Source organism: Protopterus annectens, chromosome 5.part0 (genome assembly GCF_019279795.1).
Source record: "Protopterus annectens isolate FY-2018-M chromosome 5.part0, PAN1.0, whole genome shotgun sequence".
NCBI lineage: Eukaryota > Metazoa > Chordata > Ceratodontiformes > Protopteridae > Protopterus > Protopterus annectens.
This window is the reverse complement of record NC_056735.1, coordinates 1130178313-1130205955: the sequence shown is the minus strand read 5'-3', so window position 1 is coordinate 1130205955 and position 27643 is coordinate 1130178313. Positions and strand designations below refer to the sequence as shown.

At 42.5% G+C, this 27643-nt stretch overlaps 1 protein-coding gene across 1 annotated transcript in view; it reads right to left on the bottom strand.

Annotated features, from left to right (window-relative positions):
* The window catches only part of GCC2 (GRIP and coiled-coil domain containing 2), a 1443709-nt gene that overhangs the window by 1131015 nt on the left and 285051 nt on the right, over nucleotides 1–27643 (bottom strand). Inside the window, exon 9 of the mRNA XM_044070984.1 lies at nucleotides 9035–9133. Within this exon, the coding sequence (XP_043926919.1) occupies nucleotides 9035–9133 (99 nt within the window). The remainder of the gene's footprint in view (nucleotides 1–9034; nucleotides 9134–27643) is intronic.

Genomic DNA, 27643 nt, shown 5'->3' with positions numbered 1-27643 from the left:
ACTAGAGCATCTCTGGGGGAGTGTCTGGGAAGAGGAAAGAGAGTGAAGAAATTGTCGCACTTGCTGTTGAGAGGAGTTGCGAAAAGGTCGCAGCAAGGCTGACCCCATTTGCGGAAGATTCTGTCCGCTACTGTCCAGTTGAGAGACCACTCGTGAGGCATGAGAATAGCTCTGCTTAGCCTGTCCGCTATGACGTTGGACTTCCCAGGGATGTGCGTTGCCGTCAGAAACCGTTGAGAGGAGATCGCTCACTGCCATAGTCTGAGTGCTTCTCAACATAAGGGATATGACTTGGTTCCGCCCTGCTTGTTGATGTACCACACTACAGACATATTGTCTGTCTGAATTGCAATGGTCCCAGTGGGTAGAGAGTTCTGAAGAGCTTGCAACGCTAAAAGCACCACCCTCATCTCCAAGACATTTATGTGCAAGTGGTACTCGTGGGGTTGCCAGGTGCGCTGGACAGTCTTGCCCTGAAAATGGCCCCCCCCCACCCGATCAGGGAGGCATCCATGGTCACCATGGCAACTGGAGGAGGAAGGACAAATGGTCTGCCCTGGGGTACTGACGGAGAGACCATCCACCAAGCCAAGTGGTCTTTGCAGGATTGTGTGATTATTATCTTGTGAGACAAAGGAAGTTGTTGAAAGGACCATTGGGTGAAAAGCATCCACTGGAGAATCTACATGTGAAAATGAGCCAGGGGAACTAATATGATCGCTGCTGCCATGAGACCTAAGGTTTTTAGGACGAATCTGGCCTGAATCTTTCTGCATACTAATAATACCTGTACATTTCGGCGAATGTCTGCCACTCTGTCTACTGGTAGCCTTGCAGACAGATCTTTCGTATTTAATCTTGCACCTATAAAGGTTAAGGACTGACAAGGCGACAATGCAGACTTTTTGAAATTTATTGAGATACCTAGGTTGGAGCATGTTTGGATGGTATAATCCCTGGCTCTTAGCAATTGATGTCTGGTGGTAGCAGTAAGGAGCCAGTCATCTAGATATGGAAAAGTACAGTGCAGTCATAACAAGTGGGTTGTCCTGTCGTCAGTAGGCCTGCAGTCGGCGGGTTCAAAGTCCCGGTCCGGTCGATCCGCTGCGCACCGATCACCCGACTGAGTCTCCTGGTGGTATAAAAGCATCGGCATCAGCATTTTCCATCAGTGTTTCTTTTTTTCCTTGCCAGCCCTCTTGCCCCAGTAAAATTTGGATAGATTGCATGTTTCAAATAGATGAGGTAAACAACAATAAGCATGAGTATACATATATACAAACAATGTATGTACATATATACAAACAAACACTGGCTAGCCAGAGGTAGCAACAGCTAAGTACCAGGAGGGGGAAGGAGGGAGAGTAAGATTGAGAGCAGATGCTATCAGAATCCTGATCAGACATTTATGGTAGGCATACAAAAGAGCTTCATACTATACAAACTGTATGGATGCATCTGCAGATGCATTTAAAAATAATTAGAATACCATAGCCAGTAGGGGAGGAGGAGGAAAAGTAGAAAATTAGGTGTTTGTAGTCCCTTGCAGTACAGCAGTGGCAAAGGGCAAACCCTGCTATATCTATAGGCAAAAATTATAATGCTTAGCAAATGTATGCACGGAGGTCAGTAGCCGCCTCAAGCGCAATGTCTTTAGTTGCCACTCCTCGTAAGAAGGCTGTGGTAGTCTGTGGTACTTGCCAGAAATGGAAGGAGTGTTCTGTGGAATTGGTTTTCCATGGAAGGAGTAACAGTAAGTATCATTTTCCTAATTTCCTATCCATTCCAGTTTGTCTGTAGCTTTCCTTCACTTCCTCCCTTCCTGCTATACAGGCTACAAAACAGTCTTTCTGCTATTTTTGTTGTTTCCTTCCAAATAGTAGCGTAGCTGTGTATATACATCAAGGTATGCAGTGCAGTTTCCCCTCTGTCTTTTTTGTTGGAAGAAAGGTAGGTGGATTGGGTGGTTTTAAAAGTTTAAAGACACTCTGACTTGGGCATAGTATAAGGATGATCCTTAGTCCTCATGGTATCTTATCTTGGTAGGAAGGGTTGCACTGCATTGGGCACAGGTTACAAACCCTCCTTGCTGGTAATTGCCAGTAGGAAAGCAGTTTTTCCGCAACCCAGGTGTTGTGGGTCTGCAGTTGCTGCAAAGCTGAGGTGTTTAAAAAGGGTTGCTGTGCACAAGGTAAATCCCAAAGCTGGTAATGGTGGTTTCCTAATGGTTTTACATTTTTATGGTTTCTGAAGACTGCCTGAGCAAAGGTGAGCGAAAAACAGGTGTGCCAAAGCTGCATTCTGCGAGCTGAGCTCTGATGAAAGAAGGATGTGAGGAGTAGGACAGTGATGAATGAAAGTTAAATTAGGACTCGAATATTGAAACATATCTAAGTTCTTGCCTTTTCCTCTTTCCGTACTCAAATGACAAACGCATCTCATTTTCTTCAGTTTTGTTAGTGCCAAGAAGTAAGAGAAGTTCTTTTTTTTTTCTTTAGTCAGGTCAGGAATTTGTTTGTTGTAACTGTGTCCAATTCCAAGAATGTCCTTTTGTTTGGGATCATCCATGAAGGACATCACCTGGAATCCCTGCCATCTCAGGTGAGCGGAAGCCACTGCCATGCATTTGTTGAACACCCTGGGGGCTGTGGTGAGACCAAAGGGCAGGGCTCTGAACTGGTAATGACTAGCTCCCAGACGGAAGCGGAGAAACCTTCTGGAACGCCTGTCCATTCTGATGTGGTAGTACACATCCTGAAGATCTATGGAGCACATCCAATTGTCCTGACCCAAAAAGGGTAGAATGGATTGAAGCGTGACCATCCAGAACTTCGTTCTTTGAACAGACTTGTTTAGTCAGCTGAGATCCAAAATGGGTCTCCAGTCCCCTGTCTTCTTTGGTACCAAAAAGAACTTTGAGTACATTCCGGATCCTTGCTGGTCTGCTGGGACTTGTTGGATGGCCTGTTTTTTTACCAGTCTTGAAATTTCTTGTACTGCATGTTCCCTTAGACTGGGTGGAACATCTGGGATGGGGTTGTTTGATTTTAAGGGAGTGTGGACAAACGGGATTTTGTAACCTCCAGATATGATAGACTGTACCCATCTGTCTCGAGTGATGAGACGCCAGGCTTCTAGGTATAGAGACAACCTTCCTCAGACTGCCTCCGAAGGCGGACAGCCGGGCAAGCCCCTCAGGGGTGCTGGAAGGGCTTGTCAGAGAAAGATTCTCTGCTGCCCTGATTCTGCGAACTATCTGCCCCGCGGGCAGCATCTATTGTTGTTCCCTCCCCTGCCTCTGGAGGGAAACTCACCACATGTGTCAGGCACGGCTCCCTGGGGTTTCCAGAACCACATCTTCCCACTCTTCTGACCCTTAGGGTATGGTCTAGAGGGAGTGGAAAAACGGACTCCAACAGCAGAGAGAGTCTTGCCTTCCTGCTCACACATGGTAAGTGTCTCTTTCACCTGAGGTCCAAACAGAGCCGAACCATCAAAAGGGGTGTTGGTAAAAGACGCCTTGAAGAGATCAGCAAAGTTACATAACTGCATCCAGGCACGCCTTCTCAAAGCCACACTTGTGCCTGCGGCTCTACTCACCCCATCAGCCGCATACGAAATGAGCCGCATGGAGGAGTTAACGATAGAATTAAGCATCGCCAGCTGGGAGTTTATCTTGTCTTGAGGCCCCGCAGCTGATGGATCTTGCAGGGTATCTCCTAGCTCCTTGAGGAGATCCCTCTGAAGACGGGTGAAGTGGCACAAATAATTCAGCGACCGCATGGAGAAGGTCGCTGAGGAAAACATCCGCTTCCCGTATCTATCCATCATCCCAGACTCTTTGTTAGGGGGATGGACAGGTACAGAAGTGTCAGCCAACTCCTTTTTCATTGCAGCTGCTACCCCCATGGCATCAACAGGGACACCCTTTGTCAGAAACTGTTCATCTTGGGGGGGCCGTGATAAACTTAGTGGGCCTGCGAGGCATTGGTTCCAGTGTGTCCAGAGCTGACCACGCCTTCCGAGTCACCACTTCTATTAATGGATCGAAAGGCGGAGACACCCAGGAGGTGGAGGGGCGAGAACCAAACGCATCCAAGTATACTGGCTCGTCCTCAGAAGGGTTAAGGGCAGACCAGTTCCTCCTCTGCTTAAGGATCTCAAGGATGTCTAAGAAAGAGACATCTTCAGAGGGGAATCTTGGGGACCCTTCGGAATCCTCCAAGTCAGTATCTGACGTGACCGACTCTGGGGAGTCAGCATGTTTCCTCTTACATTTCCTCTTTTGAGGGGGCTCCTCTGAAAACTCAGGGGAGGCCTTGGAAGAGGAAGATACACTCAGTGGGGTGACCTGGAGCGTTTGGTCCCCACGCCTGGGGTCTGGAGGAGGGGCAGAGACCGAAGCAGGCACACCGGGGGAGGAGCTGAAGGGGCTGATCGAGGTGCAGACTCAGAAGTCAGCACGCTCCTCATGACCTCGAAGGCGCTCCTGTCCGGCACAGAAGAGGGCCCCTGCTCCGAGGAGACGGGAATCCTCTCTGGCAGCGAAAGGGATGGCTCCGAGGCCGATGTAGGAGCCGAGCTTACCTGCGCCGAAGCTCCGAGAGGGAGAACGGGGTTGGACAAGGGTCGGTGCCACTCGCCCCCTCGGAGCCGACGAGGGAGTCTCGGCGCCCAGATCCCTCCAAGGACGGAACCATTGAAGAAATCGGAGCTGACGAAGGAGCCAAAAGGGGAAGCATCAGCACCGACATTTCCAGGATCCGAGCCCAAACAAGCTCCGGCTCCGAACTGACAGGAGGAGTCGGAGGAGGAACTACTTTAGAAAGGGGAGCAGCCACAGCCTGATGAGGAGGGCTAGTTAACATTTTAGCCAGGGCCTGCGATTTGAGGAGTCTACTAACCACTCTCTCCAAGTCACGATTGGACAGCCTCGAGGACTGAGAAGAGTGGGACCTATGGCTCCGTTCGGACTGTAGCAAAGGTGATCCCGGAGCCGAGCGAATCGACTCCAGGGATGGCGCTCTGGATCGCTTATGGCTCCCTGACGGCTCCGACACCAAGGTCGAAGCAGAGAGAGATTTTGATACTTCGGTCCTGGCTGGAACCGAAATTGAAGCAGATGCTCCACCTGGCGACGGCTCCATACTGGGAGCCAACGGCTTGGTGGGCTTAGGGGTTTTAGCTGGCTGAGACTTTGCTGGAGACCCCTCTGGTTTTAATAAACCCCTGAGAATTAACTTGTTCCTACTCTCCTGCAGGACTCTCGGACTAAAGGCATGACATACCGAGCAAGAGTCCTGCAGGTGTAGGGAACCCAAACAATAAACACAAGAAGTGTGACTGTCTGTCAGAGAGATTTTCTGACAGCACGAGTCACACTTCTTGAACCCTGATACCTTGGTATTCTTTGACATGTTATAAGATAAAAGGAATACCGATGGATGAAAATTTTGACTAGTGCACAAAAAACACACACACACACACACACACACACACACACACTAGTCCCACACCTTCACACAAAAAATTTTTGGTAACTATACAAACTAAAACTAAGAGACTATGATTTTAGACTACAAAGGCTAAACACTACTTCCTGCTGAAAACAATGTAAAAGGGAAGGAGATAGCCACTAACTTAAATGGCCTACTTAGGGTGATGGGGGGGGGGGACTCTATAAGTAAAAACGAGTTTCCTAAGGGTCAGAAAAACATGGGAAACCTAAGACTAGTCTACAGTACTATTCTGATTAACAAAAAGATTCGAAAAAATATTCAAAAAAATATATACAACAGTTAAACTACTAAAAATACAAAACATTAATACGACCTGAGCCAGTGAAGCGCAACCTCGTAGCTGAAGCGGCAAACGAAATCTGGGGGTCTAGCGCCAGGCATTATGGGATATAAGGAGGCCTCGAGCCAGTAAGTAGCTCTCGAGCTTTAGAAAATGGCCGAGTTGGAGCTGAGGGTCGGCTCCGAATCCAACCAGCAAGAATGAAGGCGAGAGAGACAACTTAACATCATATTTTCTGGAAGTGCTGTGAGTTGGCAGACTAAGGATTCCCTGCAGGATGCACCGTCGGAGGTGCTGTGCGGGCAAATTGGTCAGACAAGGGAGATGATTTTTCTGAGCTATGATACAGAATCGGAATTGCCTAGACATGGTAAGACCTTGCTGTGTCTAAGAATGGGGGCTGCCAAAAAAGCAATTACTAGAAAATGGAAATCAAAATCTAAACCAACTATACTGGAAGAAGTGAATATAGTAACAGAGATAAAACAACTGGAATTGAGATCTTTAGAACAGGGTAGGAGCAAACTACACAGGAAAAAATGGGAATTGTGGAAACAATACATACAAGAGAGGAATGAGATCTAAAAGGTGGCAGGACTTAAATGAACTATGCAAGGTTTGAGTGATAAAAATTGGGGAGATTATAAGTGATGTATAATGTTTGCAATGGGAGTGTGTCAGTATGGTTTGTGATATAAAATGCTTGTAACCAGGATTGTGTTGAAGTGGTTTGTTTTCATTTATATAAATGTATAATTGCCTATGTAGTAAGTGATGGTTTAATAAAGATTTTTCTTCTTTAAAAAAAAGACAGGAATTGAATAATTTATTCAATATTGCTTAGGTTATATTATATATAGCAATATATGTGAAGTATATTTGTTATGTTAATTTAGTTTGATTACTTTTATATGAATGTAAATTTGCTTGTGTCACAAGTGATAATTCAATAACGGTTTTTGAAAAAAAAAAAAAAAAAGGTTAATGAGGTCATCTGCAGGGGACCACCCAACATGTGGACAGGCCAGACCCAGAGGCCTCAAGAAACACGGACTCCTTCTGGGAATGAGTGCCAGTAGACCCATCTCCCTTATATCTTAACAATTCAAGACAGTCTCCAAAGGAGATATCTTGCAAGGGAGGCCTTGGGGACTCCCCTCACTGAGGCCACTGTCTTCTGTGATAGATTCCTGAAGGAAGTATAAATGTCGCCTCTTGCACTGTTTCCTGGAGTCCTCTGCAATAGACATATCAAAGAAGGAGCTAGAAGCATCAGTGGGAGCCCATGGGTTGGACATTCCCAAAGCCAATCAGGTCTGGCTGCCCCAAGGATATGGATTGAGTCAGAACTGAAATACCAGAAGCAGCTAGGGTTTGGGATGGATCCAAATGTGAATGAGGAAGCCACTCAATACTTTTGAGCTCCTTTAATGTCAAGACTGAAGTCAGTTCTGAGGATAGCCTCCTCTAACTGATAGATCCCAGAAGAAGTTCCTCCCTGGAGAAGAACAGCTTGAAGCAGGAGCCGACACCAGACCAGAGCTTTCAAAGGCAAAAGCACAAACAGTCAACTCTCAAAGCCTGGCACTAACCCTTTGACTTCAGGACTCTGAGGTTCGATGCAAGGTCTGTGTCGAAGATGTCCAGACTACCGTCTCTGACAAGGGCAACACTGGGGAAGCACCTGGCTTCAAAAACCACCAGTTCCGAAGATCAGATTAGGGAAGGAGCAATCAGAACAGGAGTAGTAGGCACTGGATCAGCAAGCCCTGGGGTGGAGGGAGTGGGCAGACCCCTGGCTGAATCTGTGTCTTCCAAAAATTCATCAACCTAACCATGTTGACTTTGGTAAAAGTCCTTGAGTACTGCACTGATTTTAAGGATGATGCAACACTGCCGAGGACAGTCTTGAACTCTGATGCCCTTTGTCTTTCCAAAGGAAGGGTTGGAGGAGAAGGCTTGGCAGAATATTAGTCTTTGTTATGCCAGTCAAAATCTGAGATTCAATCCTAGGGAGATCTGATGCCAGAGCTTAGGAAACAATGATTGGATCCAAGGAGTGCAGGATTTTTACAGTCAGACCAGAAATCAGCATCATGTCCAGAGATCTATCATGATTCCTTACCCCCTTCTGTTTCCCTCACATCCTTATTTGTGTCTTTGTTTGAGTTATCAGAAGACATCTCTGAAAGTTTCTTCAACTGAGATGTAGAAGCACCAGTGTCCATTTCACTTGCCTTTGCAGACTGAAGGCCTTTCAGAATTAGTTTTGACCACTGGTCCAAAAGTGCCCAAGGACCAAAAGAAGCTCACAGATCACACTACCCCTGAAAATGTGCCACTCCTAAACAGTAAATGCATTTTGTATATGTATCTTGGGGCGAAACTTTGTGCCCATATGCTGAGCATTTCTTCAAGCCAGTGGCCTTGTCAGACATCATTCAACACAGAGCAACAAAAAAGCCAATCCAAAAACAGCTAAGAGAAAGCATAACACACAGCTAACTGCCAATAACTACCACAGAAAACTCACTTTACAAACTACCCAGATAAAGGGAAAAACAAAAAAAAAATTGTTTCTGATTTTACTTTTTTTTTTTTCGATATGGAAAGGGGTGAGATAGTGATATGGCAAGAACTGCCACATGAAAAATAATTTGGCCAACTATCACAAGCTAAAGTAGCTAAGACAACAGAAACAAGTAAGTATCAGTAAAAATGGTACAATCTGAGACAGAAACTCAACTGACTGAAGCCTAAAAAGAAGATAAAGCACTTACTTGAAAATTTCCAAACTCTTGATGAGAGCAAAGCCACGGAGACCACATCTTGCTTGAAAACCAGCAAATGAGATTTGTGGGCTAGCAGGGCTGTGATGCATTGTGGGAAGGAAGGAGCCTGAGCCTTTGAGCTAAAGAAGTCTTGTTTATGTGCTACACTTGGATCAGTTATACCCATTAGTTGAGAAGGACGGAAAAGACAACATCAGATCTAGGTCTGTATCCTCTAAAGAAGATAGATTTCAATAATAATTTCATTATGAAACAAGTCATGAATCATCAGTATCAGACAACAAACACATAAATAAATAGACACTACACCTGGAAATATTGCGCCTTTCATATATTGTATTGCACAAAAACAAAAGACTCAGCCTCTCTCTTTACTTCTATAGAAACAGATTTCCGCAATGTATCATTTTGTTTTGAAAAGTAAAGATAAATGTATACTATACCTTATAGCTTTCTGCTCCTTGTATGAGCTCCTTCAGGGACATGGAAATACGATCTCTCTCTGACTTTACAGCTTCCAATTCTTCTGTTAGGGATTGCACCTGAAATATTAACCAGAATAAGGTCTTGCATTAGTTAAAAAGTTAAACTTTTGACAATGTACTGTGATCTACATAGGAAATACAGTAGAAGCCGACTTGTCAAATCAGGTGATCAGTGTGGCTAAGATGGAGACCAAGACATCATCATAAATTTCAGCTTGGATGTATAAAAGGAATACTGCCCTTACAAAGAAATTTCTGCTAGGTCATAGAGTTGGTTTACTCTGCAGTCACTGCAGAAAATCAGTCTTAAGCAAAGTCTGACGTGAGGGAGCATGGAAAGATAACATCAAAAAGGAAAGCTCCCTGTACCATGTCCACTTTTTGGATGGCTGCCAAGACTCCATGGATCTGGTTTTCTGTACATTTCAATTTGAAATAGAGCAGGGAGGATGCACAGACATACATGTTTATACATTTGTAATTCAATGAGCTCATCCTCAAGAACAGAGCATTACTGCATCTTCCTAAGCAAAGTCAACAAGCTGCTGATTACCTTTCAATCCCAATAAACACTAGTGCAGTCATACCCAAACTGCTACCTTTTAACCACTCCTCTAGCTTAGCATTCATGCATTCCCTGCCTAACCACTTTATACCATTCAAGATCAGTGGTAGCACCTACCCCAGAAGTGGACACAAGGCAGAAAATCTAATTCTGGATATGTCATTCAATATTGGGACACACAGACACATACTTTGGAAGATTGTCAATTCACCTGCAGCACATTTTTGAGATCTAGGAGGAAACTGAAACAGCTAGTAAAACCCCAGAAGGACAAACCTAATCAATATTATCTGCTTGAGAACTTGCTGGCTTCGTCCTGAGCAAAACCTCTGAACCACTTAAGTTATGCAGCCAGTGCCCTCTCTATAACGAGCCCCAAACTTTGGAATGCCACAAATTACTAACAAAGCCTGTCTATATGTCAAAACATCTAAAATCAAAGCTTTTTCTTTATGTCATTTGTTTCTGCTTCATGCCTGTAGCATACCCACTTAAATTTCTCACAAAGCATACAATCGCATGAACCAGATCAAGATATGTTGGCTTTATTCCTACTTTCTCCGCAAAACAGAGAGACACATTTAAGCATTTCCACTCAGGAAACATGTCATAGGTTAAACTTCCACTTTACTACTCTCTGTTACCTACAATAATCATCCCAGTGTGCTTACAGTACTTCTACCACCTTTAACAGTATACTTGAGAAGACTCTAACTCAAAACAGAAAACAAATTATCTACAGTATACTCATGGTTTTGGATTTTTCATATTGAATTAAGCATTACAAACAGATGGCTGTAATCCAGAAAAGTGAATATTCATATGAGGGAATGCTTTTTAGTGATTAAAAAAAGTGAATGTTCCTTCCAATGATAGTTTTGCCTACAGCTTTCTGTATGAAATCGCAGTGCAGCAGGGTAAGGAGATTTGCCTCTACTCTGCTGTAGTGCTTTTAGTTTATGCAGTTTTCGATCATTTTAGATTCAACTCAAATGATCGCTTTTTTGATTCGCTCTTTCCACCCTTTGAAATTTAATGAGACAATCATATGTAAGTACACATGTATGTATAATCTATCTACGTATATATATATATATATATATATATATATATATATATATATATATATATATATATATATATATATATATATATACATACACATATACAGCACATATAAAAATTGTACACACCCCTGTTAAAATGCCAGTTTTTTGTGATATAAAAAAATGAGACCACAATAAATAATTTCAAAACTTTTCCCACTTTTAATGTGGCCTAACCTGTACAATTCAATTGAAACACAAACAAATCTGTTAAGGGAAAAAAAAAAAAATAAACGCACAATAAGCTGGTTGCATAAGTGTGTGCACTCAAACTAATACTTTGTTGAAGCACCTTTTGATTTAATTACAGCATTGCTGTAACCCTGCAACCCAGGTCCAATAAGAAGTCCTACAAATCACCAGAATCAGCCTAGAACCAATACTAGCCTACTTAAGAGAAAATCCAATATTCTAATAATAAATCATAACATAAGAAGCATCCTTAACAAAACCACTGAGCTCCATGTAACCACAGCATTCTACTTACCTAACATTATCTTCCTGACAGAAGCATGGCTTAAACCACACATTAAAAATTAAGTACTTCCCCCTGGTTATAGCATACTGCAAAAAGACCGTACAGCTAAAAGAGGAGGTGGAGCTGCTCTACTATATCAGAACAACATCAATGTTGAACTATTTAACAGGTTGGCATAATGGTTAAGATGTTTACCTTGCAGACGCAAGGTGCAGGATTTGATTCTCACATGGGGTAATTGGCTAGGCTTAAAATGGCCCACGAGGGCAGTTAGCCTAGTATGAATCTATGACAGCCCTGCATTTAACAATGCAGAGATCCTACTTGCTAAGGTAAGACTAAATACACAAAAACAGCTAAATATCTTAGAATCATATATCCCTCCAGGAGAGGACATCAAAACCCTAGAATCTCTTCTCCAATGGACATCAGAAACCCTCCCCTATGAAACCATTATACTAGGCGACTTCAATATTGATTGGACATCACTTAAATTACGCCACCCTTCAAATCATATTAATCTTTATGGATTCTCACAGCTTATACAAACCCCTACTAGGGTAGACAAAACCTCAAAGAAAGAATTGATACTAGACTGGATTCTCACCAATCGCCCATCTTCCATCCATAATTTTGGTACACTACCAGACATTCTAAGTGAGCACCTCCCAACCTTCATCAGAAACCAAACTAAACTCACTAAAACTAGCTCTCTTAAACACATCATATACACTAAAACTTCATGGCTAATGACCTTAATACAGACCTTAAACACTAACTGGCTCCCTTTTTTAACACTTCCTTTAGATGAAGCAGTTGAGTATTTCAACACTATCTTCTCAGGCCTTCTCAACCAACTTGCTCCACCAAGACAGATCCGCACTAAAACCATCTATGCCCCATGGCTTACCAAGAGCACTAGGCAACTTATGAAACAAAGGGACAAAGCATGGGACACCTGGCACAAAAACAAAACTACTCCGAATAGGCAAACATTCTTACAAATGAGAAACACTGTAAAAAAGCAAATCAGACTAGATAAACAAAAATACTATAGTGAAATTCAAACTAAGCATAATACCAACCACAAATGTTCTGGGCTGCAACAGTATTCTCCAACCAGGTAAATCATCAACTCCTCATCCAAACATAGATACCACCTCTACAAACACAGCCACCCAATTCAATGAGTTCTTCACCAACTCTACATTAAAGCCGTCAACAGACCCACAGTCCTCAAGCCCCACTATACTATATAACCCATCAAATAACACTAACCCCTTCACCCTTGAACCTGTACCAACTAACACAATCTATAGACACCTAACCAAACTTAAGTCCACCACCTTAGCAGTAGATAAACTACCTGCCAAATTCCTATAAATAGCCGCCAAAGCCATTTCCTACCCTGTCTCTATAATCATTAACAGATCAATCTCAGAACAAAAGGTGCCACTTCTCTGCAAAATCTCCTACATTATACCAATTCACAAAGGGGGCAACTCCACTGACCTAACAAACTACCACCCTATAACTATACTTTCCCCACTGGCTAAAATAATGGAAAAATGTATCCACACCCAGGTACTAACCTATCTTCTCAGCAACAATCTTCTTGCCGAAACTCAACACTGATTCCGCCCCAACCATAGCACTACCACTGCACACATCCATTTTAGTAACCTAGTAAATATGCAACGCAACAACGGCCAACTAGTGTTTGCAGTTTTCCTTGACTTATCAAAGGCATTTGATACAGTCTCCCATACAAAACTAATAGCATCACTCTCAGAATTAAAACTAACTACCCCCATTCTATTATGGTTTCAGGACCATCTCTCCCAACGCCAACAAGCTGTTCAGTGGAAAAAATCCCTTTCCCCCTACTTTTTGTAAAACTAGGAGTACCCCACGGATCAATCCTAGGACCCCTAATTTTCACAATATTTACAAATAATCTTCATAAAGCACCCCTCTAGCAAACCTGGTTCAATACGCTGATGACTCCACCTTAATCTGCTCTGCCCCCACCCTCCAACAACTTCAAATCAAGACCCAAGAAGCCTTTACATCCATCGAAACCTGGCTAACAAACTCCCAGCTAATACTAAATCCTAAAAAGACCCAACTTATGCTCTTTCATCTTTCCAAAGCAGCAGCACGTACTCCTCCATTCTCTATTTCTGCATTAGATAATACCCCTATCTCCCCCATCACACAAACCAAATTACTAGGGTTGATTATTGACAATAATATAAAATTTGACAAACACATAACTGATACAATAACCAAAATCAACAGAAAATTAGGTACTCTTTACAGATGTAAAAACTTCCTAACCAGCAACAGTAAAGTTACCTTAGCTCGTACCCATCTTCTCTCTCCCTTACTGTATGCTTCTCCTGTCCTAATTAATCTAATTGTTGTTTGTATCCAGTCCGCTAATGATTGGCAGTAGATTTTTATGGTGCCGAGTTGCCAGCCTGACGCCCAACCTTCAGCGAAGGCACGCCCATTCACGCATGTCTTTCAGAGGCCACTCGACCGCGGGGAGGACATGCAGACTCCACACAGAAGGCACTCCAGCCGAGACACAAACAGGAGAACCTCTTGCTGTGAGGCAACAACGCTACCGCTGTATCACCGTGGCTTCTTAACCTAATTAATCTAATTAAGAGCCATTTAAACAAGCTATCTGTATGCTACAAGAAAACAGCAAAATTTGCCACAAACTCCTCCTCCTACCACACCCACCACTGTCAGGCCCTTAAACAGCTTTCCTGGCTTGAACTCCCTAACACCTCAGCTCTAAATCAACCTCCTCTTGCTCACCAAATACTGTATCAACCTGACAAAACTCCAGCCTTACAAGACCTGATCATCCTCTACTCCAATAACTGAGAACTTTGATCCTCTAAGAAGGCACTAATCACAATCTCCAAAAGCCATTACAGCTCTGGTGACTCCCTGCATTCTAGCAACATTGCCAAGACTTGGAACTCCCTACCACTACAAATCACGGTGCAACCTAATAAAACCATCTTCAAAAAGCAGCTTATTTCCCACCTAAACAACTCCTGGACATGCAACTGCCTAGCACCTGGCTGACATATTCTAACTCCTTTCCCCTACCCACTATTCAACCTCTTTAAAACCCCTACAGATGCACTATACATCACATGTTACTTACCAACTTGATTAGCGATCAGCAGTATGGTTTCATGCCGGGAAAGAGCACTACAGATGCAATGTTTGCTCTGAAAGTGTTGATGGAGAAAGATATAGAGAAGGTCAGAAGGAGTTGCATTGTGTCTTTGTGGACTTGGAGAAAGCATATGATAGGGTGCCTAGGGAGGAGTTGTGGTATTGTACGAGGAAGTCAGGAGTAGCAGAGAAGTAAGTAAGAGTGGTACAGGATATGTACGAGGGTAGTGTGACAGTGGTAAAGTCTGCAGTGGGAGTGACAGAACCATTTAAGGTGGACATAGGATTACATCAAGGATCAGCTCTGAGCCCTTTCTTATTTGCAATGGTGATAGACAGGTTGACAGATGAGATCAGACAGGAGGCCCCATGGACTATGATGTTTGCAGATGACATTGTGATCTGTAGTGAGAGTAGGGACCAGGTTGAGGAGACCCTGGAAAGGTGGAGATATGCTCTAGAGAGGAGAGGAATGAAGGTCAGCAGAACTAAGACAGAATATGTGTGTGTGAATGAGAGGGAGGATAGAGGTATGGTGAGGATGCAGGGAGTAGAGTTGTTAAAGGTGGATGAGTTTAAGTACTTGGGATCAACAGTTCAGAGTAATGGTGAGTGTAGAAGAGAGGTGAAGAAGAAAGTACAGGCAGGGTGGAATGGGTGGAGAAGAGTGTCAGGAGTGATTTGTGACAGACTGGTACCAGTAAGAGTGAAAGAGAAGGTCTACAAGAGGGTAGTGAGACCAGCTATTGGAGACGGTGGCACTGACAAACAGGTAAGAGTCAGAGCTGATATCTGATCCCAGACCTCTCCCCACTTTTTAGACCCCTGTTCTCCTTTTTCTTTACTTTCCCTTCTCTTTTTTTTCTTTTCTCTACTACTTTCTTTTTTCTTACCCTCTCTTTACAATTCCTTTTATAAAATTTATGTATAATGTATTTTTTTTTTTGTTGTGTTGTTTGTGAATTGCCTTACATAGGTTGTAGTTGTAGTTTATTTTTTTTTGCTCAGATTGTATGCAATCGAACGATTAAAAAAAAAAAAAAATTTTCATTTACTAGTTGTTTACTGTTAGTTTTATACTTGTTATACTTCTTTTGTAACACTCCTTGAAACCAATACTCATTTTGATTTTTTTTTTCTCCCCCAGGCCTACTGAAAATGGACATATATCCAGATAGACTAGCCAAACAAAAAATAAAAAAATAAAATAAAAAAGTGGCAGAGTTAAAGATGTTAAGATTTGCACTGGGTGTGACAAGGATGGACAGGATTAGGAATCAGTATATTAGAAGGTCAGCTCAGGTTGGACGGTTTGGAGACAAAGTCAGGGAGGTGAGATTGCATTGGTTTGGACATGTGCTGAGGAGGGATAATGGGTATATTGGGAAAAGGATGCTAAGGATGGAGCTGCCAGGTAAGAGGAAAAGAGGAAGGCCTAAGATAAGGTTTATGGATGTGGTGAGAGAGGACATGCAGGTGGTTGGTGTGACAGAGCAATATGCAGAAACAGACTATCTGCTGTGGCGACCCCTAACAGGAACAGCCAAAAGAGAAGACTTACAAACTCATTGTCGCCTACTCTCCACTGCCCCATCTATACCTACTAACTCTCCCCTAGACTAAGTTGAAAAGCTTTTCCTTAAAATGTCAATGCACCTCATATGAACTTGTCTGTATTTTCCTTTAGTTTTTCTTTTCTTGTCTTATCTTCAGTACATCTTCAAGATTATCTCAAATAAACATACCGTATGAACAACAATCAAATGTTAATTAAGTCTAAACCACTATGCTTATGTAAATATCTTATGCAATCATATGTTAATTGTCTGCTATACTTTTATAACTGAATGTGTAAATATCTTATGTGTAAGTATGTTAGCAATTGTTCTGGAGCTTTTCTCCCTGGGGCCTCGGTTGAAAATGGACAGCTCTGTCCAGTTGGACCTTCACGGCAAACAAATGTAAAATAAATAAATAAATAAAATGTACTCAATCATTTCCAAATGAGTACAAATTACAAACAAAATAATCAGTTACATTACAGGTATTCCAAAAATAAATCTACAACACATGTTTTACATGGTCAGATATTACTCCCCCACCCCCATGATGGGTCCTCATCTGCATGTATTTTACAAACCAAAAAGGAAGTGTGCCTAGCTTAGTAATCGTGCACCACTATGCTCTCCTCTATCTGAGGACCACCTCCTTACATGTAGCTTTGTCTCTCTCTCTCTAGCCCCTGTGGCCTGAACTTCTAAACATAGTATTTCCCTTACCCTCTCCCATTACAATTTATATTCATGCCCCTAAAGCTAACTATTTCCAGCACCTTCCCTCTCTACATGTACTCTTCAAACAAACTGTGGGAGTGGTAGATAGTAAAACCTACTTTTTCAAAGCACCACTGACTTCATGAGGACCACACAAAGTGCACCCAAAAGGTTACTGTCGCTCTTCTGGTCAGGATAAAACAGATGAACATTCAGAGCTTCAGTTCAAGCAGCTTTATTACACACAAACACACCAGGAATAAGGCTTTGCGACTTAAACTTAAATAAACTTATAAACAGACCGACTACCACACTCATACATGTTAACACTCTGTTCTCTTGAAATGGCACTGCTGCCTGCACATGCTCACTTTTTACATGCATGCGTTTACATCTGGAAATGCTTCTTAAAGGTACATACACACGTGCTGCTCTACATCTTCCCTCTTTGAGAAATGAATCATATATGAAATGACAGTATACAATGACATGTAATTTACAGAAATGATCTTTTGCTATGCAATTATACAGAACTAATTCTTTGACATGCAATCATACAAAATTAGACGCATATAAAACAATCATGTCCAGTATGCTGTGTATTTTACACTAGGTCTAGAAATATGACCTGATCGTGTAACATAAAATTCAGAACTGGATCTAGCAAAGGGGACTGTTCAAGTGATGTTCAACTTTGGGGACAATTGGGACATTATCAGGAATGGGAATGGATACGGAGACATGTTCTTCAGGAATGGATACTGAGAAGTTCTTTGGTATGAACACTGTCAGGGTTGCTCTGAGATATAGAGTCTGTATCTCAGGTACGATGCTGTGATATCACTTCTGATACAGGAAGATGATGTCTGTGGCTTCTGTTGTATTCTTTACCCTCAGATTCCACTAAGTAGGATCTCGGCTTGGCACATAAACCTCTCACTTGACCAATTCGATCAAAGCCTTTCGCCATTTACATACTCACTATCTCTCCTTCTATTAACGGATGAAGAAATCTGCTCATTTTTCTGGACTTCTGAGAAAAACACTTCTTAAAAAGTTAAAAAGTTGGGTTTGATTGCTCTGTTGCTTTTAGCATTAGGCAGCAACAAACTAGAACTAATAGGCAAGGTTGTCCTGGTTTGCCTAGATAAAAGTCTCTCAGCAGGCAAGCCAAGTAGGTTGACGCACAGGGTATATTTCTGAGATTAAGTAAATTCAAGAAGATATTGGTATTGTAATGCTTTTACCTCTCTAGTAATAGCTTTGCACTCTGTACTGCATGTTCTGCAAGGCCATTTGACTATGGGTATTCCGGACTACTAGTAACATGGATAAAAGTCCCGCTATTTTGCAAATCTCTGAAACAATTGATTGGTAAACTGAGAACCGTTGTCAGAAATAACTGTGTGGACTACCATAGACTGATAAATGATGTTGCATCTTAGTAATAACAGCAATGGATGTTAGGCTGGGTAGCAAATCAATCTCAAACCAGTTCAAGTAAGAGTCTACCAACAATAAGTAATACTGACTGTTCCACTCAAATATGTCAGTGGTTACTGTTGACCAAGGTAGTTCAGGAATTTGGCTTAGCTGAAGTGGCTCTTTTTGCAAATGCGGCTTAGTATTGTTGCACACTGAAGAAGAACAAAACACTTGATCAATGTCTTTTGATAGAGAACGCCAAAATACTAGTCCTCGCACCCTGCTTTCAGTAGAATTGGAACCTGGGTGGCCATGATGCAAAATCTGAATGTATTCACATTGTAATGAAGTAGGAACAATAACTTTTGGACCTTTGAAAATAATAACATCTTCCATCAGCATCTCATCTCTGTATGGAAAAGTAAGACTGTACTTCTGGCGGTACACATGATTGCTTTGATGGCCATCCTACATTGATGAAGTGGTTGAGCTTTTGCAAAATTGTATCAGTCTTTGTATGATCTCTTAGCTCATCAGGCTCTTGGCAGAAAAATTATGGATTTCCATGACATCAAAGTCAAAATTCTCTAGATCAAGCTGCGCTGTGGTATTTCTGGGTGATCTGGATAAGGTATCAGCCAGATCAAGAAGTCTGCCTTCTGTATAGACTATTTTGAAATTATACTTTTGCAATCTGAGCATCATTCTTTATAGTCTTGCTGGAACTGAATGTACAGGCTTCTTTAAAATAGTGACTAGAGTTTGATGGTCAGTTTCTATCTGGATAGTTCGGTCATAAATATATTCATGGAACTTCGAACATGCGAACAATTGCCAAAGGTTCCCTCTTAATTTGAGCATACTGCATCTCAGTTTGGCTAAGAGTTCTAGATGCATAGACAACAGGTTTGCCCTCTTGAAGAATAACTGCACCAAGACCGCACTTTGAAGCATCACAGGAACAAACTACTGGTTTGTAGACATTATAGTACCTTAATGTAGGCAAGTTGGCAAATTGCTTTTGAGATTATCAAATGCTCTCTGCTGTAGTTCTAACCATGACCAGGCAACATTTTTGCTTGTCATCTCTCAAAGGCACTAACTCACTAAAGTCAGGGATAAATTTGCCCAAATTAACCATACCAAGAAAACGCTGTAGAAATTGGACATTGTCTGGAGCTGGCATCTTAAGAATGGATGCTTGTGTAGAAGGGTCTGGTCTTAAGTCTGTACTGGTAAATAAATTACCTATATGAGTAACTTCCGGTAATCTGAATTTACATTTCAGAGGACTGAGCTTTAAATTTACTTCACAAGCTCTGTCCAGAACTTTCCTCAGGCTTCTGTCATGATCTGCTTCACCATGACTTCCAACTAATAAATAATCAACTATTATCGCACATGGGTTGCCTGAAAAAATTTGCCCCAATGCATGCTGAAAGACTTCACTGGCAGATTTTTTTCCAAAAGGCATCCCGAGGAATTTGCATCTACCAAATGGGGTGCTGAATGTAGTCAGTAGTGAAGATTTGCGATCAAACATTACTTGCCAAAATGAACTCTCTGCATCTAAGACAGAAAAAAACAGTGGTGTTTGACAGGCCTATATTATATCCTCAAAGAGGAGTTCCATTGAACACCTTTAAATCAACACAAACAATTAAAGCAGAAAATGATGAACATGCACATCAGCGATTTCTTTCCCTGGCAAAGAAACTGCTTGCCCTCAAAACAAAAACACATCACTACAAACAAAGTAGGGGACTCCCCCACCCCCCACCCCAATGTGGGGGGCTGTAACCCCATTACTAAATAGACCAACTCCGAGATTGCACCACTGTGGAGAAAACAGCAAACTAACAGGGATGGCCAAGTGATTTCTTTCCCAGAGAAAGAAATCGCTGATGTGAACATTCAGCGTTTTCTGCTGTCGCTGTTTAAAGGACAACAATGGGATTCTATTATTAAATGCACAACTTCTCTGCCTTTTTTTCTCCCTATTTACTGTCCCTACTATATGAAAACACAACACAATATATAGCAATTAAAAATTTTTTGACTCTGTGTACATACAACTAGAACAGTACTCTTACTTTGGTGTGGTCTTTCACAAAAAAACTTTGTTACACCTAAGAAAGCTGTCTCCAATTCACTGATGTCATCAAGGACCCTGAATACAGGTAGGTTTTTCGTCATTTCTCCCCATCTTGACATCACATCACCACTACTGACAAAAAAACTACAAACATACATACTGTGATGTCACAGCTCCTCCCCCTACCCAACTCAAAGGCCAAGAAACAAGGGCCAGAAGGAACGAGGAGCAATCTCTGCTGTGAGCTGAGCTGTCAATCACAGAGCAGTCAATCAAATTACACTTCAGCACTTTCACAGCTAGGATAGTTAGGTGCTATGGGGAGATGACATGAGAGTCAGTAGTACAATTCAGGCCAGTAAAGTCATTCTAAAAAGAAACAGGAAAAAAAAAGAAGCAGTAATAAAAATATGGCATTTGTATTGTTTTGTGTTTTTGTTTGTTGTTTGTTGCATCATATGTTTTTATTTAAATAAACTGAAAAAAAGAACAATTGACTAAAGAAGGCATGCATGCACGTAAAATCAATGGTGAAGAAAGAGGCCTGCGTGATGTAATTTTTTACAGACAAGCACTGCATTGTGGGATACCTAGAGGTAAATTAAACAATCAGAATTACTTCAAGATGTCATACCCCATGTGGTCAGACTCAAATTACATATAAAAATATTAAAACACATGTAAATAGTCCCAGAGTGGTGTTAAAATGTAGGAAACACCAAACCATGATGAAATAAACATCTTTGTGAGTCTGTGGGTGTGGTACTCCTTTAAGTGTTGATGAAGAAGCATTCAATGGAACATCTCTTCGAGGATATAATATAGACCCCATTTGGCATGATGGTGGCCATCTCCTCGACTGTACCCATAGGATGATGAGGTCTTTTTAATGCCTTGTTCAAGTCTCTTGGGTCAATGCATATTCTGATTTCATCTGAATTCTTCTTATGAGCAGCTACCATGGAAGACACCCACTCAGTTGGTTCTGCAACCGGACAAATCACACTTTGCTGCACCATTTTGTCTAACTGGATGGACCTTGACTGGTCGACTGATCTCTGGGTCTACTTTCATGGAGTACACAACTGGAAGGTTGCCTGTGTCAGTGAAGCTGGAACTGGGACATGTGCTTACATGATGTACTTCTTTGGTAAAAGAAAGCAGTTTCATTCTCAAACTGTCAAATGAGACCTAATAATGACTGCACAGGTCTTCACACTACATAAAATTGCAAGCTGTAAGTGTTCCTAGCTGAATAGCATGAAAGCACTACTAAGCCTTCGGTTTGAATCTCATCACCTCCATAATCAACAAGCTTTGCACAACTGATCAAATTAAGTTGCTCACCAGCCCTCACTTTAGAAAATGTTTCTGCTGACATTACATTACACTTTTAACCAGTGCCTACTTTGAGCTCTGTGGGTTTGCCATTGATCAGGACAGTACAAAATACTTGATTCTTTGCCAATAAATCTACTGCAATAACCTTTTCACTGACCACTGATACACCATGTGCATATAAAGTAGGGTTATAGCTCTCTATATGATTAACTTGCCTTTTTGAGTGACCTTTAATAACTGAATGAGACTTGCTTGATTTACAAAACTTTTGAAAATGATAAAATGTTTTACACTTGTGGCTTTGTTGACCAAATGTTAAGAACTTCTCTCTTTTAGACTCATGACAAGCACCAAAATTATGACAGTTAAAAATAAGACTTAACTTGTGTTTTGCTGACTTACTCTTATACTGAACTGAGCATGCCCTTTTTACTAAGCAAGTCTTGGAACTAACTAGAAAGTTACGACTCCTTCCAGGAAATCTCGCAGAGGCTGCAGCTGCCATGTGCCTAGGTCTCTTCTTGCTTGTCATGTGTTGCATGCTGTCTGCATTTGCTCTAGAGGCTGTTGAAACCATGCTCATCACTTGCAAGCATACTTGTATGCCTTTCTGTGAGCTCATGGATTTGACAAATCTCTGTGGCGTTGCTTAACATTCAAGCACTGTCACAAACAAAATCTTTCTCATTGCAGCACTATTAACACCACACACAAGCCTGTCCTTTATTAACTCATCTTTCAAGTCACCAAATCTACACGTTTTGGCCTTATTTCTCAAGTCAGTGATATAATCTGCAAATGTTTCAACTGGCTTTTGGTCTCTTGTATAAAATAAGTGCCTCTCTAATGTAATGTTTGTCTGGGGGTTGCACGCTTTTCTACATTTACATTTTAAGCACTCAGGGTCCTCCCTTGATTCAGCCGGTACCACAATATGGCAGTTTTCTCCCTCTACTGCATATACCACTGGCGCATACACAAATTAATGCTTTCTTTTAATGGCTTCTGACCCAGCTAAGTTAAGCAAAATGAATGCCCTTGTACGTGCATCTTTGTCAGAAAAAGCTGCTTGTAGGAAAATACTGTATTCCTGCTTAAAAGCTCTGCAATTTTCTGCTATATTATGATCAAATACAAGTGGACTAGGTCTGCAAAATGCCTCTGCCATCTCAACACACAGTAGTGAAGGTACTTGGAAGCTTGGAATTACATACGAACATACACACACAGTTGTATATATGCCAGAGCTTTATGCCAGTACTTGTAATTATGCCCAATAGCACAACAAACGCTTTGAAATAACTGCACTTTGCCAAATAAATCTCTGTAGCACAAGCACACTGAAATCACTGTACTTTGTGAAACTACTACTCATCAGTCTAAGAAATACTTCAAAATGACTGTACTTTGCGAGTAAACTGTACACAGTGGAAAAAAAGCTCAGAGTAAGAAACACTTTGAGATGAATGCACTTTGCAAATAAACTGTAAGCAGCACAAGAACCTTTCAAAATGGCTTTACTTTGCAAAATAACTCTGTACGGTGCATGTAGATGTCCGATAGATATGCAACTGCAGTCATAACATATGGGTTGTCCTGCCTCAGGCAGCCCTCGGTCAGCCGAATTCCAAAGTCTGGGTCCGGCGTCGGCTGGTGTCGCCTCCTCTCCGATGTCACAATGGCTGGAGTATAAAGGCATCGGCCGACGCCATCTTCTTCAGTGTTTCTTGCCCCAGATGCCAGGTGCCCTCCTAGGAAGGCTAAATTTGGTGAATGGATAAACAATTCCAGACATGCACAACAGTAATAAACAGATACACCATAGGAGATACCCCCAGCTGACAGGAATAGGGGGAATGGACCCAAAAAGAAGGAGAAGAGGGGAAGGAGGGAGGGAAAATCCGACTGTAGTTGCATATCTATCGGACATCTACATTTATGGTAGGTACAAAACTGTACTATGTCCTTCAAGAATGCAACTGCAGTCATAACATATGGGTTGAATACCATAGCCAAGCTGGGGGTGGATGGAGCTAAGAAAAGGATGGTGTAGCTAAAATGCCCTGCAGGACTGCCAAAGCAAAGCCTGCTAGGGATCTGGAGTATAAAGGCAGGTTGTAGTGTTTGGTAAATGTATGCATGGAGCTCCATGTAGCAGCCTCTAGAATGTCCTTTGTAGCCACTCCTCTTAGGAAAGCTGTGGATGTGGCTATAGCTCTGGTGGAATGTGGCCTAATATTGGCTGGCACACTTTTTCCATGGTAAGAATAGCAGAATCTGATGCAGTGTCCAATCCATTTTGAAATTGTTTGCTTGGAGATTGCTTTTCCCTGCTTTCCAGCAGCATAGGCTACAAATAGCTGGTCAGACTTTCTGGTGGCCTTAGTTCTGTCCAAGTAGTAGCGTAGTTGCCTGTGTATGTCCAAGGTATGTAGCAGTCTTTCCCCTCTATTTTGAGGATTGGGGAAGAAAGTAGGAAGATGAATAGCTTGATTTAGAGACACCCTGGAAATTACCTTTGGCATGAGTGAAGGATTTGTTCTTAGAGAGACTCTGTCCTGATGAAAAATGAGGAAAGGAGGTACTGCCATGAGTGCCTGTATCTCCGAGACTCTTCTTGCTGATGTGACTGCCAACAGGAAAACAGTTTTCCATGATAAAAATTGTATGTCTGAGGTTGCTGCTGGCTCAAAGGGAGGAAGAGTTAATTTTTCCAATACGAAATTGAGGTCCCATGCAGGTATTGGTTGTTTTCTGGGAGGCTTGATATTCTTTATCCCTCTCAGGAACTGTCTTAGCAAAGGATGTGAGAACACTGGTGGATCACAATTGTATCTTGCTGAGATTGCTGAGGCATGAATCTTTATGGAGGAATATGATAGTCCAGAATGAAACATTTCAAGTATTCCAATATCTGAGGTATACTCAGTACTGTTGTATCCTGACCCCTGTTGGCAGCCCAGATGCTGAATCTCTTCCACTTGGCTGAATAGGCTTTTCTGGTGGATGGTCTGTGTGCTTCCAATAAGATGTCCTGAACTGCCTTGGAAAGATTGGAAGAGAAGGAGCTAAAGTAACCTCCAGGCTATCAGATGTAATGTTTTCAGGTTTTGGTGAACAGTCCTGTAGCTGTGTTGTGTTAGGAGCAGGGGCCATAGGGGCAGAGGCCACGGCTTGGTCCGAGTTATGCTCAACAGCAATGGGTACCAGTGTTGCCTTTAGCCAATCTGGAGCTATCAAAATGCCTGTTGGTTGATCTGCTTTGATCTTCAGGATCACCTTGGTCAACAGTGGCAGAGGAGGAAATGCATAAATTTTTAGGGAGTTCCAGCTGAAGGAGAGAGCATCCGTTGTCCAGGCTAGTGCATGGTGGGTCCTGGTACAGAACTTTTCCAGGTGATGATTAGTGAGGCATAAATAGATCTATGTCCGGTCTTCCCCATGTCTTTGTTATTTGTGAGAAAATGTGTGGATGCAGCATCCATTCGTGTGGATCCAAGAAGTTTCTGCTCAGCTTGTCCGCCAGTACATTGTCCTTGCCTGGTACAAACTGGGATTGCAGGTGTATCTTCAGACTCAGTGCTTTTTCCCAGAGAATCATTGTTAGTCTGCATAAGGGGTATGAATGAGTCCCTCCCTGCTTGTTTATATACCACATAACAGTGGTGTTGTCTGTCCTTATTAGTAAATGTCCTTGCTGCAGTGATTTTTCGAAACCCTCAATTGCATGCATCACTGCCAGCATCTCTTTTTGGTTTATGTGCAGATGTCTTCCCTTTGATGTCCATTGACCTTGAACGCATCTGCCCTCCATGTGTGCCCCCCATCCATGATCTGAGGCGTCTGTTGTAATAATTTGACCTGCCTGAGGTCTGTTGAAAGACATGCCTTCGTTTAATTGACTTGCTTGAGCCCACCACAAGAATTCCTTTTGCAGGCATGGAATAAGTGGGATTACGTCCTCTAGGCTTTGGCTGTGTTGGGACCATAAGCTTTTCAAATACCATTGCAGCTTTCTCATATGAAGTCTTGCCAAAGGTATCAGAAGAATGCATGATGCCATGAACCCCAGGGCCTGCAGGAGTTTCCTTGCAGTCAGCTGGGAGAGCTTTGCTAGGCCTTTGAAGTATTCTGGTAACTGCTGTTGTTTTCCTCTGTGAGGTAGGCCATTTGTGTTTGCGTGTCCAGTTTGGCTCCTAGAAAAATAATTTGTTGGGATGGCAGTAGCCTTGATTTCTGAACGCTGACTGTGTATCCCAAGGCCTGTAGTAGTTGCATGACATAGTCCAAGTTTTTTATTAATGTTTGTCTGTTGTCTGCTTGTATGAGGCAGTCGTCCAGGTAGGGGTATATTTGAATTCCCTGGAGTCTGCAGTGTGCCACTACTGATGCCAGGCATTTCGTGAACACTCTGGGTGCAGTAGATAAGCCAAACGGCAATGCTGAGAATTGATAGTGCTCTGTCCCTGCAAGAAATCTGAGGTATCTTCTGCAGCTTTGTCTGATTGGGACATGCAGGTATGCCTCCTTGAGGTCCAGAGTGACCAGCCAAGACCCCTTGCCCAGCATGGGAAGGAGTTGCTGTAACGTCAACATTTTGAACTTTGGCACAATGAGAAAGGTATTTAGAGTAGACAAGTCCAGTATAGGCCTCCATTTGTTTTCCTTTCTTGGAACAAGGAACAGTCTTGAATAGAACCCCTGGCCTTGTTCCTGGGGAGGTACCTTTTCTATTGCTTTTAAACTTAATAGCTTTGAAACTTGAATGAGTGCCTCTGCCCTTTGATGGTGTGGCAGGTTTGGCATGCCTTGTCTTGTAGGTAAAGTATGGAAGTGGAATCTGTAACCCGTGTCTATTAAATCCAGAATCCAACTGTCCTTGGTTAAGATATGCCAGTTCTTTGAGAATAAGGATAATTTTCCGCCCAAGGGTGCTTCTATCTGAGCCCTTGTAGGCGGTATGAAAGTCAAGTCACTGTGATTGTCCTTGTGGTGCAGCTGGACTGGCTGTAGCACTTCTTTGATTTGTAGGTTGCCATTGGCGTCCCCTGTAGGGGCCTTGGTATTGGCCTCGGCCACGCCTGTTCTTTCCCCTTTGAAACTTGTCCGAGTCTGGGAAGGACCAATTCTCTGAAGGCCAGTTTCTACTGAATCTGGGTGGCTGAACCTGGAGGAAATCCTTGACTGTCTGTACTGACTTCGCTTTTTCCTCAATGGATTTCAACACATCTTGTACATTAGCACCAAAAAGCTTCTGTTTTTCCAGAGGTGCATCAAGTAACTTTACTTTGACATGGTCTGGCAGTGGCTGATCCTTTAACCAAGCATGTCTACGTATCACAGCCCCAGTCATAGCTGCCCTACATGAAGCTTCCAATGCATCATAACCACACTGAAGAAAATGATTATTAACCTGCTGAGTGTTATGTATGTGATCCTGCAATGCCTTTCTGTCAATAGGCTCAGGAGAGGCTAACTTTTTCTGCAAATCATCCAGTAAAAAATCCTGGTACTGAAACATGTGAAAAAGGCAGTTAAGAGACCTCATGGCTAGGGTGGTAGAGGTATAAACTTTTTTACCCCATCTCTCCAAAGACCTGGCTTCCCTATCCGCTGGCAAAGGATTCCTGGCAGTGGAGGTAGCCACTCCCTTGGGACCCTGTGAAATAGTTTCTAAATCCACGGTGTGGGCCTTAAAAAGATGTTTGTGTGTCAGGGACTCTGTAATATCTGTCTGGCTTGACAGGAGCAGGGGGGAGCGAGTCAGGGTTAGCACTGGAATCAGAGAAAACATCATCCAAAATATCCATCACAGGAGGAATAGCTAAAGGTCTGTGCTGGGGAAGCTTTAGGAAGGTACGGAGCCTTTTCCTGGAATCAGAGAATTCCTGACCCTGCCATTGGAAATGTTCCCTCATTGAGTGCAGGACTTCACCAAAAGAGAAATCCTCTGGAGGAGAGGCAGAGGGAATTGATGAGAGTCCTCATAGGCCTGGAAGGATTCTTCTTGAATATCTGAATGCTCAGAATCCCCAGAGGCCTCATCTGAAGAGAGGTTTTCAGTCTGCTCAGTTCTAGGC